This window comes from Scophthalmus maximus, chromosome 9, assembly GCF_022379125.1.
Source record: "Scophthalmus maximus strain ysfricsl-2021 chromosome 9, ASM2237912v1, whole genome shotgun sequence".
Classification (NCBI taxonomy): domain Eukaryota; kingdom Metazoa; phylum Chordata; class Actinopteri; order Pleuronectiformes; family Scophthalmidae; genus Scophthalmus; species Scophthalmus maximus.
The window spans coordinates 12,246,440-12,260,000 of record NC_061523.1 but is presented as its reverse complement, the minus strand read 5'-3'; the positions used below and the strand labels follow the sequence as shown (position 1 = coordinate 12,260,000).

Genomic DNA, 13,561 nt, shown 5'->3' with positions numbered 1-13,561 from the left:
AATGGAATTATTATTGACAACTGCGGTTTTCATTGGTGTAAACTGGCTCATACTGGCTTAAGTGTTTTTTTGCAACAGCGTTTAATGTGCTGGTATATCATCCTGCGCCTGCCAGCACCTTAACATGTGATCTAACCTCTGATCTGTCTGAATGAAGAGCACTGTCCTTTGCTCTTCATTCAGACAGATCAGAGGTTAGATCACATGTTTCTGATCTTTGAAATTCAAGTATCTCTGTCCATTTATCTCCCTCAATTCATCTGGATTGAAAGAAAAACAAGTTTCTCAAATAGTGCAAAGGCAGAAAGTAAATGTTAAGTCCCATACTGTGGGTACAGGTGAGATAAAATAATCAAACACAGAATGCATTATTATGACACAGACTATTTAATAATTTTCAGACACAATTCATTTTGTTTATCTTAAAACAATAATCACTGAAAACATCCTTATCGATCTCATTCAGTTTGTGATGCTTCCTCCATTTAATAACAAATGTACAGACTGCAGACAGATATGCAAACAGACAGATGGAGGGAGAGAGATGTGATTTCTCTTCAGTCCAAACATGTTGCTTGCACGATGCACTGGGTATCTCTCTCTCCCTGTTGTTGACAGTTTGTTGGCGCTGCTGGTTACACAGAGAATTGAATTCATTTTGCCAAAAAAGGGCAACCCATATGTCACACGTGGACGTTTTCCACTTGGACCTGTTGTATTCCTAAATTTAATTATATTGTCTGCTGAAGGAAAAATACTTTTTATACAAAAAATCTTGTCCAACTTAGATTTAAAATTTCTGAACTTTTAGCCTGGAGGATTATAATGAGCAATTAAGCATTACATTGTATTTCTGTGAATAGATTATGAACATTTTTCAAATCATAAAATAAACATGCAAACTTTGGCATTAGATGTATTTTATGTCACTAAATATAATTGAAGATCATGACCCTTCATTGAGTTTTGATATACGTACCTTTCTTTTACGGAACCAACACAAATGATTAGTGCTGTCAATCCACTCAAGCTATTTGCTGATTTGAGGGGAGTAGAACACTTGCTGTACTCAGACCAAATTATATTTTTTTACGTGAAGAACATCCTGTCTTGCAGTGAACCTAACCACTCTTCCCCCTCTGTACCATGATCATAATCATATTTTGTCTCCTATTCGTGGATTTGTAAGCCATGTGAATGCTTGTGTCAGTGGGGCTTTGCCACATCCAACTATAGCGCAGCTTGGTGCCGTAGTGTGGAGACCCACAGCGGCGTCCTGTTCTCATATGAATGTGGAAAACCTGTATCAAATGTCATTTTGACAAAACAATATTGACTCACAAGGGCAAAAATTAGTGTTCTGGCCTTTTTTCATCCCCTTTGGATCCTGTCACCAGCATTGCAGTGCAGGTGGAAAAAAGATGCAATACTGTATTGTCCCAGTACTGATATGTGTCAGTTAGTTTCCATATATATACACACTACACCCTCCATTGTGTATTTCTTTTGTGTCAGTGTGTGTCCGTACACCAGGAATTTTCACAATTAACACCATGATGTCCAATTGTAATTAAAAGCCTCCATGATGCCTTGTGGTGATTTTATTCCTCTTTCATTCATGTGGGCAGGCAGTGAGCCGGAGAAAAATTCTGAAGCTCATGCCGTGCGGGCACGCATTAAAAAAAAAGCCTGAAAGTGTTGGCGCATGTTCCATTGGCATTAATGGGCTGCCCTCTCTGTGCTCATTATACATTATGGAGAGACGGGAGGTGATGGAATGGTGGATGGGGGGTCAGAGTTTGCCATGACAATCCCACTGGGAGTCATTTCCAGCTCGCATTAAACAGTCACTGTGAATATGTGTGACACTCCCAAGAGCAGCATCGCTGGTACATGCAGACACTCTGTGGCTCGGTGTCTTGGTGAATAACTCGTTTTCACACGCACGCGTGAGAACATCCTATGAAATCAATCTCCACTCTTCTCTTCTCCTCCTGTGCTGTTCTTACCCTCACCCTCTTCTCCTCACCCCCCCTTTAGCCTCTTTACTGGGTTGAGGTTGGCGCTAGAATTAATCCATTTTAATTGACAGGTTCCGGTTGCACTGTGGCCTGGCTTTGTGCTATGGGTAATGCATGAGAGACCTATGGTTTGGTTTGCAATGAGGAATGACACTGTCATGCACTAACTGAATGAGTGTTGGCCCCTATGGGTGTTACGTGCGTGTGTGTGTTTGTGCACTGTCAGGGCCAGTTCATCGCATGACAGCTTGCGTGTCAGTGTCTGTTGATGGACTCATTTGGCTTTAATTGTGCACTCCAGTGGGCAGGAGTCGTGAACGACTGCATACGGAAACATGCTGCTTGTTTGTGGAAACGGTCAGTTTGCAAATCATGCGTAATCAACGGAAAACAAGGTGCTGTAAGTCTTTCATCTCATGTCAAATAGCAAAGTGAATCACAATGAAGTCCTTTTTTTGCCTGATATTAAGATAACAAGGAGAAGTAGAAAGGACACAATTAGACTATTCAAAGTATTAAAAGCGATGTAGGTAACAGAAATTGGGTGAGTACCATTGTTGCAGGATTAGATCTCTACAACGCGTTGCACTGCTGTGTTTTGCCTTAGTGCTTTATCTTATCACCAGAGTTAAGGCAGCGATAACAAGCAGGATTTGCATAAACCAAAAGAATAAACGATTCATGAGATGAAAAAGGCTGATGGGCAGAAGGCAATCGGCAGGCAGATTTGGTGGATAAGCAGACTTCAGCTTTCACGAGTCACTGTTGATCAAGCAGGGACGGTGCTCAGCCTCACAGCTCTTCACCTGCCTGTATAAGCTCAATGATGACACTCAGCACCAGAGTGGTTGTACCAGTGTGTCGTCTATGCCACCAGTTGCTCCACAGGCTAACAATGCAACGACGGAGACTGTGATTCTCATCATGAACGGCGTTTTTGTGAAATAAGCTGAGGTTCATTTGCTTTGTGCTTTGAGCTCGCTGTGGGCTGCTGATAGAGACATGAGAGATACACGGAAGTGATGAAAACAGAGTCTAAAGTGCACTGCTCTGTGTGTTTCCATTCAATAGGTCCACAGATTTTTGTAGGAGCTCAATTGCTGCCAAGTCAATTGCTTAATTATAGTTGTACCAAGTTCTTTGCAGGATTGGAGTCAAGTTTAGATTAAGTCAAATCATGATAATACTTACATACTTTATTTAAAAAACTTTGTTATTATCTTTCATCTTTTTATCATTTTTAAGCTCCGGTACCCAGAACTCCAGGGGACAGAAAGACAGATATCGCTATTTCATATAACTGGCTTAAAACTGAATTGAATTTTTGGTTCTCTCTCTTCTTTTAATGGAGTTGAAGAAAAGAAATGGTAAAAGAAAAAAAAAACTCAACAACACTAGCAAATATTGTAAAAAAAAAATTGCATGTCTTTAATTTTGAAAATGCTACTTGAGCTCAGATGCTCTGATCTGCCACAACATCAAAAACAGTTACTGGTTTTACTACTGTGACTGATTGGTGAATAATATTTTATTCATATTCTATTTTCTGCTATATATTAAAAGCTGGACTGATGTCGATTGATTATTATTTATTTTTTTCAGTTCATCAATGTGCAGAGATACCCATGTATTCCCTCTGATCTGTATGGACCACATACACCAGACATTGGACAGTAATCTAGAGGCGGTAGCAGCATTAGCATGTCCATTTGGGAGTTCTGTCAGGATGAGGAGGAGGCCTGTGCCCTGATCTAAGCCCGTCTGTCCTCCCTCTGCTCTGCTCCAGCAGCTGCTTTGTGTTTCCACTAACTTCCCCCCTGTCACCAACGAAAAAGAGTGAGAGCTGATGCACACTTCTCGGCTGGGATGCAAAGAGACTTCGTTGTATCTTAGTGTGTGCTACTGAGTGAGTATGGGTCTATCTGTGTGTCTGATTGGTTATTGGTGTATATCCCAGTGCAGACATGATTTTTGTAAACAATGCAGCATATTCACACATTTTATACCACCACCACTATATTGTAGTATGTATTAAAATCAGTACAGGTTAATCCTCTCTTATCACCACTTGAATTTGCGCGATCTGTTTTCTATCTGTCCTATCCCGTGATTTAATTTGTAAAAGGTAAGGCCTGTCACCATGACTTGCCTCTAAAGTAAAATTGTATCTAATGACTGTGGTTAAATCCAGAATCAAGTCAAGCATATATCCCAGAATCACATGTTATGGGAGTTAAATGTAATTTTCTTGCTGGGAGCGGGTGGTGAGGGGTCACTTGCCAAGATCATCAGCATCAGCAATTGTTGCGTTTAATAGACATAGAAGTTATATGAAGACCTCTGGTCCGTGCTACTTAATCACTGCTCACTGCTACTTTGAGTTCAGTATGAGTTTTTTTCTTCTTCTTTTTGTCTTCAAGTTTGGACAGTCCCTCTTGCCTGATGATCCTGAATAATTCCAACAGTGACGTCAGCCTGTGCTCCACTCTTTGTCTATGTGTCTGACTAACCCTTATCCTCTCTGTGTGCATCACAGCACTGTATATGAAGCCCACAACAGGGTCTTTTTAGACTGTCAATTGATGAGAATTGCTCCTCAATGGATTTATGTCAAACAATGAGGTGGCCCGTGTATCTGCTCCCCCTGCTTTGTTTATTAAACAGTTTTCATCATCTGCAGGAAAACCAAATTCACTCTGCTGGGGCTCCTCAAGCTGTAACAGCACCGCCATCAGAGCATTTCGATTTGAATCCAGGTGCCAGTGATAAAATACTACGTATTTCTACACTGCTGTCATTGTTAGGCATTGCAGTCTGAGCCACCTGAGTGTTGCATAATTCATAGGTGGACCACAGGGACCCATCAATTTAAAAAGCCAGTTTGACATGAATCCTCACCTCAATACTGGCACAGAACAGGAGGCTATGCCACTGAAGATTGGACTGCGCTGTATATGTTCCTGATGAGTAGATATATTGTGTACTGATTATTTCACTCAGAAAAAGCTTTCTACAGTTCAGGCATGGCGATGACAGTCTATAATTCTGTCTACTTTGGTCTAATTCCAGATTGAAATATTCACATAACTTGCACAGAACAGCCATGGTCCCCAAAAGATGAAGCTTATTGACATTGATGATCATAACTTTTCCTCTTGAGCCACCACAAGGTTGACATTTTTTTGATTTTCAATCTCAACAACTATTTAACAAACCTTGGTGATAGACATCTCTGTTTGAAAAAGAAAAAAAAGTGTCTTTCATTGGTGAGATACTGTGGCGTCCCCACCACCACCACCCACTCCTGGCTAAAAAAACATGCCAAGAGCAGAAAACATGTAAAGAAATAGTTCCTTTAATTGGCTGCTGTGCATCTGTGAATTTCCTGCACAACATGCAAATGCCAATAATTTCCAAACAGCTAAAAGTTTACTGCTTGGACCAGCGCAGCGGCTGTTTCAGATGAAGATTAATCCTCCTCTCAGAGAGGTTGCTATGTGCAAGGTGATAACTCCTATAATCTACACCCTGATACGTGTGCAGTCCGGGTCAGAGTTTAAATTCCATTAACCACTAGTTATTCAGAATAAAAGTATTATTTTTGTTACTTCTATATCGTATCACCTTGGTATGCACTGTTTTTTTTTTTTACAACAATATGAAGAGAGTTTATCCTTTGATGATGAAAGCTGTTTCAGAACGCATTCTTTGAATATTGAGACTCCGCCACTGGTCTCTCATATTTCCGCCACTTGGTAATATTGACTGTATATGGCAAAACTGATTTATAATGAGAAAAGACATGGAGATCTCACTTTCTACATCTATCTTTTTTTCGGATACCTTCCTAAAATAGAGTGGAGCATGTAGAGTGGAGTGCAGAAATAATTTATTGTGTTTTCATCATAATGTCAAACAATTGAATAATTGATTCTTTACAATCAGTTCCACACGTGAATCTGAAAACACATTTAAACAAAATGCTCCTGGAATTGAAATTGGGCAACAAATAACCAACTTAAACTTTATCTTGTAAAGAGGATAGCGTAACAAAGGGATGAGCAAAGAGCGATGGAGGCAAATAGATGCGATACTGTAGATAGAGGTCAGGGAAATAAACATATTCTAAACATTTTGGGGACTTTTTGTGTTTTCTGTCTGCGGGACATGGGTCTATTTCCCTGGGGTCTCTTCAGCTAATGTTTCATGACTTCTGTGTTATCGCTCTTGTTTTGTTTTGATGTGAAGGGCCACTTTCTTGCACAGCTGTTCTCTCCTCAGCGGTCACCCTCAATCTGCCCCTCGCATGGATTTTTACTTCCTGTTTTCCTTGGGATTACTGAATTTCATGACACACTGTCTTTGCAGCTACAGTTTGAATCTCTTGCTACACTGGGGCTTGGGAGCGCTGACCCCAAGGCCTAGCTGTGAGGTCCAAAATAGTTTGGAGTCAAGGGATGAGAAAAAAAGAGGCGGTGGGATGGAAAACTAAATGACTTTTCTCCCTAAACTCGGCTGGTTGTGTGCAGGTTGCAGTCCTGTGAGAACCAATCATCTCAAGATGAAGGTTGTTGGTGGGTGACCCGAGTGACTTCTGGCCCCTAAGGGAGGGGTGGGCAGGGGGCAACACTTGAGTAATTGTCCCACAATCTGGGCTAGCATTGTTAAAATAGCCCCTAATCTCGTGGTCAGCCTCTTCTGTCGACACACAGTGACAAATGAGTGGATCTTTGCTGGCTGATTGTCTTGTGCGGAGTGTCAGGCCTGATTAGTGTCACATTCAGCTCAGGGTCACTGAGGCGGAGATCAGAGCTGAGGGAACCCTCTTCCACCGTTCCCACATCTTCCTCCATTTCCTGTCCCACCAGCTCTCTCGCCGTTTTTTCCTTTAGAAAGGAGATAATTTATCATTTCACAGTTTTCAAATTAGATGGAAAGTTTATATTAAGAAAATTTATCAACCGCAAATGTTTTGGTGGTTCATTAAAAAAAAAACATGTTCTTCGTGTCATTCAGAATAACTAAACTTGATGGTTTATGTTACTATTAACCAACATTTAATTCATTTATTTCCTAGTATGCATTCTTCGTTATTCCATTATTATTCATATACAGATATGATTATCCTCGATTTAAATCATTCTACTTATAAATGTATTCTGCAACTGTCACAGTTTCCACATGAACAAGAACAAACGGAATATTCCGATTGTTTACATCATACATTTTTTGGCTCCAAGGGGACAGCACAACATTATGTTAACACAACAATGACTACACAATTTCAGCCCAACAAAACTGATTACAATTACTATATAAATACTCTCTGCGGCTGCAGATGCCGCTGTCACTCGGCAATTTACATTGTGTTGATTACACTGTGAGAATGATTGACGGAGTGTGACAGGAGTGTCAGAGTTGGGGTTTTGTTGTAAAACCGTAATGAGTCTCTTTCAAAGGTGATGTCTACACTCAGTGGAGTGCAGATGGAAAGCTTGTTTGCCTCTCATTGCAGGTCCTATTCACTGTGAATTCTTGGACTCATCCGACATTTCATGAATACAACTCCGAGTCTGCATGATTAAAAGACCTCCTGCTGTGGAGTGTTACAGTCTCTGTCTGTGTCCCACCCGTTGATGCGCCAATGGATGTTGGAGGCCTGAGGCAAAGACACATGGGGACCCTCTAATTACACCCTCAGCGTTAACACCCCTCCTCTCCACTCATTGAAACTGAGGCAGAGCACAATGTGCATTACAGGGTTGCTGCAGGTTGTGAAGAACACAAGCGCTGATCTCTCCAGCCTAACGGAAAACACACGCACTTTATGAAACTCATAAGTTTCCCTTATTGTCATTATTTCTAATGTTCCTTCTACATTGTCGATGAATATTGGCTGGCATACATGTATTGCTGCTGCAGGGGGCAGCACTTGAACACCTTCATCACTATTGATTATTAAGAACAAAATATCATTTTGAGAGCATTATTTCTTGATATTTTATTTTGTCATTTTAATCTTACCAGGTTAGTTGTTGGTCCGATATGCTCCTCTTTTTGTGAAGCGGTGACCTAACTTTGCATAATGGTATGACCAGTCCATTTCCTGTTTTTAGATGTCAGCGTTCCAATATGTCAAGGGTCATAGGTGTCCTTTTAATGCTGCAGCTGCTATAAACAAATGGCAAAGTGCATGGTGTGTGTGTGTGTATGTGTGTGTGTGTGTGTGTGTGTGTGTGTGTGTGTGTGTGTGTGTGTGTGTGTGTTTTATATAACAGATGATGGTGGCACAGTATCATCCCAGTGATTTGCCTCAGCACAAGAACACGGTAGTCGCTAGAGTGTGATTGTGAGAGATACACAGTATAAAAAATTCAAATGAATCAACTACAGAATAAGCTACAGTATATCTCTGACCACAGACAATACTTAGAAGTGTGATTGATTAATTAAGAAAATGTCTATATCTCCTTGCCTTTCCTTTGTAGCTGCACATTTGCCGTTTGCAGTAAAGCTCATATACTCTGTAGCAACCCCTACAGCAGAGCATCCACGCCATGTTTTTTAATGACAACTCTGTCAGTGAGTAGAATCTCCACTTGATTGTTCTATCAAGAGCAATGGGTATGCGTATGTTTAGATGCAGAGAAAAAAAACAACCAGTAATCTGACTGTCGGCTTTAAGTTACCACTGCAGTCGCGGATTTCCTCTGACACTCCCAGTCATACGTCGGCTGTTTGTTTTCAACAGGGCAATATATTAGAATGGCCTGGAGAGAGTGATCTCAGTCCCACCCCTGCTTCGACGTGACATCGGCTGAATTAAACTAATGACAAACTGGCACTTCTTTTCCAGATACGCAGCTTCCAGGGATTGACGCGAGTTTTGGCCTTGCTCGCCTCCAACCCTTATCTTGTTAGAAACAATTGAAAAAAGGCAATTACCTGCAGATGCTGCATTGCGTCTGACAAACAAGGTAATGTAGCAGAGGACAGCAAGCAACGGCTCTATTCATTGTTCTCTCTCTCATCCTAAGAGGCTCCTGTTTTAGTTTTTTTTCTGCGCTGCACCCGTCTTGAATCATTTCTAACCACATCTACTATTGTGACTGCAAATAGCCTTCCCCTCACAGCTGACCCTACACAGGGCCGGCAGCCGACCCCGACTGTCGACTCTCTCTCCCCTTGAAAGGGGCCTGAATAAAGCATCCCACACCAGGAAATGTTTTGGCTCTGTCCGGTTCGTCTGTTTCTCTCATTAGGCCTTTAGAAGAGGATTTGGGAGGTTGAGGGTCGCCACTGCTCCGCTTCCCTTCCTGAACTTTGTTTACAGTCTGGGACAAATGAAAGGCTCGATAGATGGAAGTGCAGACTTGAGAGGCCGGCAAATCAACAGAGTGTAAACAATCTACATTTTGTCTTGAATAAAAATGCAATTAGCAGAGCATTCATCTGACGAAAGGCGAAGCGAAGGATGTTTTTCGTCCTGTGTGAAGGTTTCTTTTCTGTCTCTATTTCTTTTATTTTTCCTGTCTCTCAATTTGGACTCTGAGACAAAAGAGGTAACACAGGTGAAATGTGTGAGTAGACATTCCGGAAAGTAGGAGAAAAAACACTACAGCTAATTAAAAACACTCTGCTCCACTCAGCAGTTGATCGAAAAGATAATTGAATGGGGAAGTGAGATTTAACAAGGGAGTTGCATGTCTTGTCAGACAGTAATCAGTATACTATCAGGAAGAAAATGACATGTGAACGTTCATGTAAACATTTCCAACCACGCATGTGGTCTCTGGAGAAATTAAGTTACATGTAACATGGACAACAGCATCCTATTAAGTTGCACATATCCCAATTAACATCACTTGGATGCTGCAAAAGATGAAGGAGCTAAATTGACCTTGCGCCCGACATTTCATTTGTTTGAAGAGTCTGTGAATCCCTTTGAGATAAAGTCTCCTTCCTCTCAGCAGCTCCGCTTCCCTCCGAGTGTCGAATTCTGTTCATGAGTAAACTGGTGTCGCAGGTCAAAAGGACAGGAAAACGTGCAATCACCTTCTCTCTTGTTTCCTCTCTGTCTCTCTCGTTACAATTTTTTTAGAAACCCCCTCATGAATAAGACCTCTCTTCACTAAAAGCTCTTCATTAAACTTATTTTTTTTTTGATTCTTTTTAAGCACGACACGCCTCAAACTGGGTAGTTATCTTTGGCAGGGCACCAGTGAGCCGCAGGAGTGCTTTGAAGACATTCCGAAGAGGATATAAATAGTGTATTTACCCCCAGCACCCCCCACGAAGACAATACGCTGACATGGAGCGGGTCAGCCTTCTTCTCATTAAGACGAGTTTTCCCCAGAGAAGCACTGGCCTTTTCACACAAGCTTCATCATGTATCCAACATTTCACATATATACACTTTGGCTGTATGGAAACAACCAGTGACGCTGTACAAAGGATTACAGCCTGAGGCATGGCTTGAACATGTTAAGCTCTCTTACTGAACCAAGCAGATTTGGTGCTGGATGGAAGTCCTGTAATAACTGTGTCCAGAGATGCTACTTTTTATTATTATCATTTCTTTTCTTTTCTTTTTTTTAGAAAAGCCTTCCTAGTAACATTCAATATCACAGTCAGTCAAATATAGTTATTTTTATCATCTTGCCAGAAACTTTTTTACTTGTCAAAGCATAGAAAACGAATTTGGGTGGGACAACATAACCCAGATTTAAACTCCTGTCCCGTGATACTGAGATCAGGTTGTGTAGCAGAATTGTGCTCCCGCACGGTTTGAATATTTACTGACAAAATATTGAGCTAGGGTTGAAATGGAATATGCAGATTTATCAAATAGAGTTTCACACACACACACACACACACACACACACACACACACACACACACACACACGCAGGCCTCAGCTTGGCAATTGTTCTGGTGTGAGGTGATGTGACGTGTGGTGGGGGTGTGAGATTAGACTCTTATGTAAGTTTGGGGGTTCACTGATGAGCATCGGACGACAGCAAAGGTGTATCTGCATTACCTGTAGTGATGCCAAACACATCAGCCATGCAACATACTGTGTCTCCGTGAAACTGATTTGCTCGTCCCCATGCGTATATTTTATGGATGGTGGAGCTTGATCATCTATTTATCTCGACATAAAACACCCACTGTGATCCAGCCACCAGCACAGGGACCCAGACTTCCTTTTCACTCTGAAGTAGCTCTCTCCGCCCGCTTGATGCAGCATAAAAGACTGATCCAATACGAGCAGTTCCTTTTCTCACGCGGACTTGTTATACAGTGACCTATATTAAAACTTTGCATATCTCAAGTGGGCTGAATATATCTGATGATTAAATAATTGACCGTGTTTGATGCTAACATTTTCAAGAACACTGTCCGACTAAAGATCTTCCTTTTCTTTTGTGTTTCTCCACTTGACATTTTATTCATGAACATTTAAAATGTGTACACGAGACTGCAACTTTACCCCGCAATATGATAACAGTTACATTAAAATGATTTGGGGAGGGGGACTAATAGTCAACCAAGAAGAACGGGAGGCGGAAATACATGTGTCCCTTTCAGTGTTATGTGCGTTTGGGAGTTCTGCATACGATTTTCTTGAAGGCTTTTCTGAAATCCCTGTTGAAAATAGTGTATATTATGGGGTTCACAGAACTGTTGCAGTAGCCAATCCAGAAGAAGAGGTTGAAAAGTGCGCCAGGGATGTAGCAGCTGTCTCTGCAGATGGCATGGAGGCTGTAGGTGAAGAAGAAGGGGAACCAGCAGAGCACAAACACCCCCATCACCACCGCCAGCACGAAGGTGAACCGCTTCTCCCGCATCTGGGCCACTTTGGTCTTGTTGACCGCGGACAGCTGTGGTTGCTCCGCTGGGCTCTTCTGCTCCGGGTAGAGCTGTAACGCCCGGGCAGACGCCCAGGAGAGGCGGCAGCTCCGAGGCGGGCAGCAGTCCGACCCCTCCACCTTCCTCCGCTTGGCGAAGCGATGATTGCGGGGCTTGGTATCCGACGCGCAGCAGCTCTCCTCCAGGTCGATGTCGTCCAGCTCGCCCTGCCCCTGCCCCTGCCCCTGCTGGGGGCTGCCCGAGCCTTGGCTACTGGGGCTCTCCATCTCAACCCGGCCCTTGCGGACGAAGCAGGTCTCTGACTGCGAGGGCTGCCTCTCCAGGCCGTTTTTGGCCACGAACACGGTGGAGGAGCGCTGCTTGGCCACTTTGTAAATTTTGCAATACACCAGAATCATGATGAGACCCGGGGCGAAGAAGGACACGAGGCAGGACGAGAGGATGTACCAGGTCTCGTCGTTCAGCAGACACTCGCGTTCGTCGTGCTTGGTCATGAGCAGAGGGGGGAAGGAGATGATGGCAGATATGATCCACACGACAGCAATCATGGACTTGATGTGCTTGGGTGTCCGCTTCAGGTTGTAGCTCACCGCCTTGGTGACTGACCAGTAGCGGTCCAGGCTGATGGCGCACAGGTGCACGATCGACGAGGTGCAGAATAACACGTCCAGGGCCAAATAGAAGGCGCACCAAGTACTGCCGAAGTACCAGAAGCCCATAACCTCATTGGCGAGGGAGAAGGGGATGACCAGCGCGGCCACCAGGATGTCCGCTGATGCCAGAGAGACCAGGAAAAGGTTCTGAGGCGCACGGAGAGCCCGGCTGGTCAGCACCGCGACTATCACCAACACATTACCGACTATGGTCACCGAAATGATCACACTGACCACCAGGATGATGAGTGCAGTGGCTGTCTGCGTGTGTGGCAAGGCGAGCGGTGCGTCCGTGGCGTTCTCATCGTTGGAAACGTTTTCCACGAACAGATTTACCCGGGTTATATCCATGCTGGCTCCAACTTGTCCTTTCGTATCATGTTTGGTTGTTGTTTTCCTCGCGCCCCCGATCTTTCCAAAACCGCCAAGACCGGGTGCTTCGAGCCTCCGTCCACTGCCGTGTGCTGTGCGTTGCGCGTAATGCTCCTGCACGAACGGTGTACTCCAAGAAATACACAGTGTTTCTCCTCGAATCGCCAACACGGGTCCAGACAGTCCCGACGTGCACAGCAAGTTCCTAAAATATTGCAAAATGTGAGCAGAACGGTGTCCACGATCCAGGTGTGCACGAGCAATCACTCCTCACATGTCACGTCGCCGTGCGTAAAGCAGTAGTACGCGTTTTGGTTTTTGGTGAACAGCATCGCACACCGCTGGTGGAATGAATGCTCATAGAGGAGTGAGGTGACATCACTCGGAGGACCAGCCCATCGCTAAACTTAAAGGAGAGAGAGAGACAGAGAGAGAGACAGAGAGAGAGAGAGAGAGAGAGAGGGACAGAACATTGTTCAGACTGTTGGATTTAAGAGGAGCCCCTGGAGCTGCTTCTGCTTGATATTATAAACTCACACGTTGTTGTTTTCTTTATTTTCTCAACTCACCTTTCTCAACATTACTTGTACAACATGCAGGGAGTTTATTTCAGAGCAAAATGTCAAATCACTTAAAGGGATA

The 13,561-nt window shown here is 43.2% G+C and overlaps 1 protein-coding gene across 1 annotated transcript; it reads right to left on the bottom strand.

Moving 5' to 3' along the window:
- Positions 1-10,566: 10,566 nt before the first annotated feature.
- adra2db (adrenergic, alpha-2D-, receptor b) lies at positions 10,567-13,294 on the bottom strand. Its single transcript, XM_035650580.2, has one exon. It carries the CDS (start codon positions 12,896-12,898, stop codon positions 11,615-11,617), a length of 1,284 nt encoding a protein of 427 aa, XP_035506473.2. The 5' UTR covers positions 12,899-13,294; the 3' UTR covers positions 10,567-11,614.
- Between the last annotated feature and the right edge of the window lie 267 nt (positions 13,295-13,561).

Excerpts from the sequence above, each read along its gene's own strand:
- adra2db (XM_035650580.2), bottom strand. The coding sequence starts at position 12,898 with ATGGATATAACCCGGGTAAATCTGTTCGTGGAAAACGTTTCCAACGAT.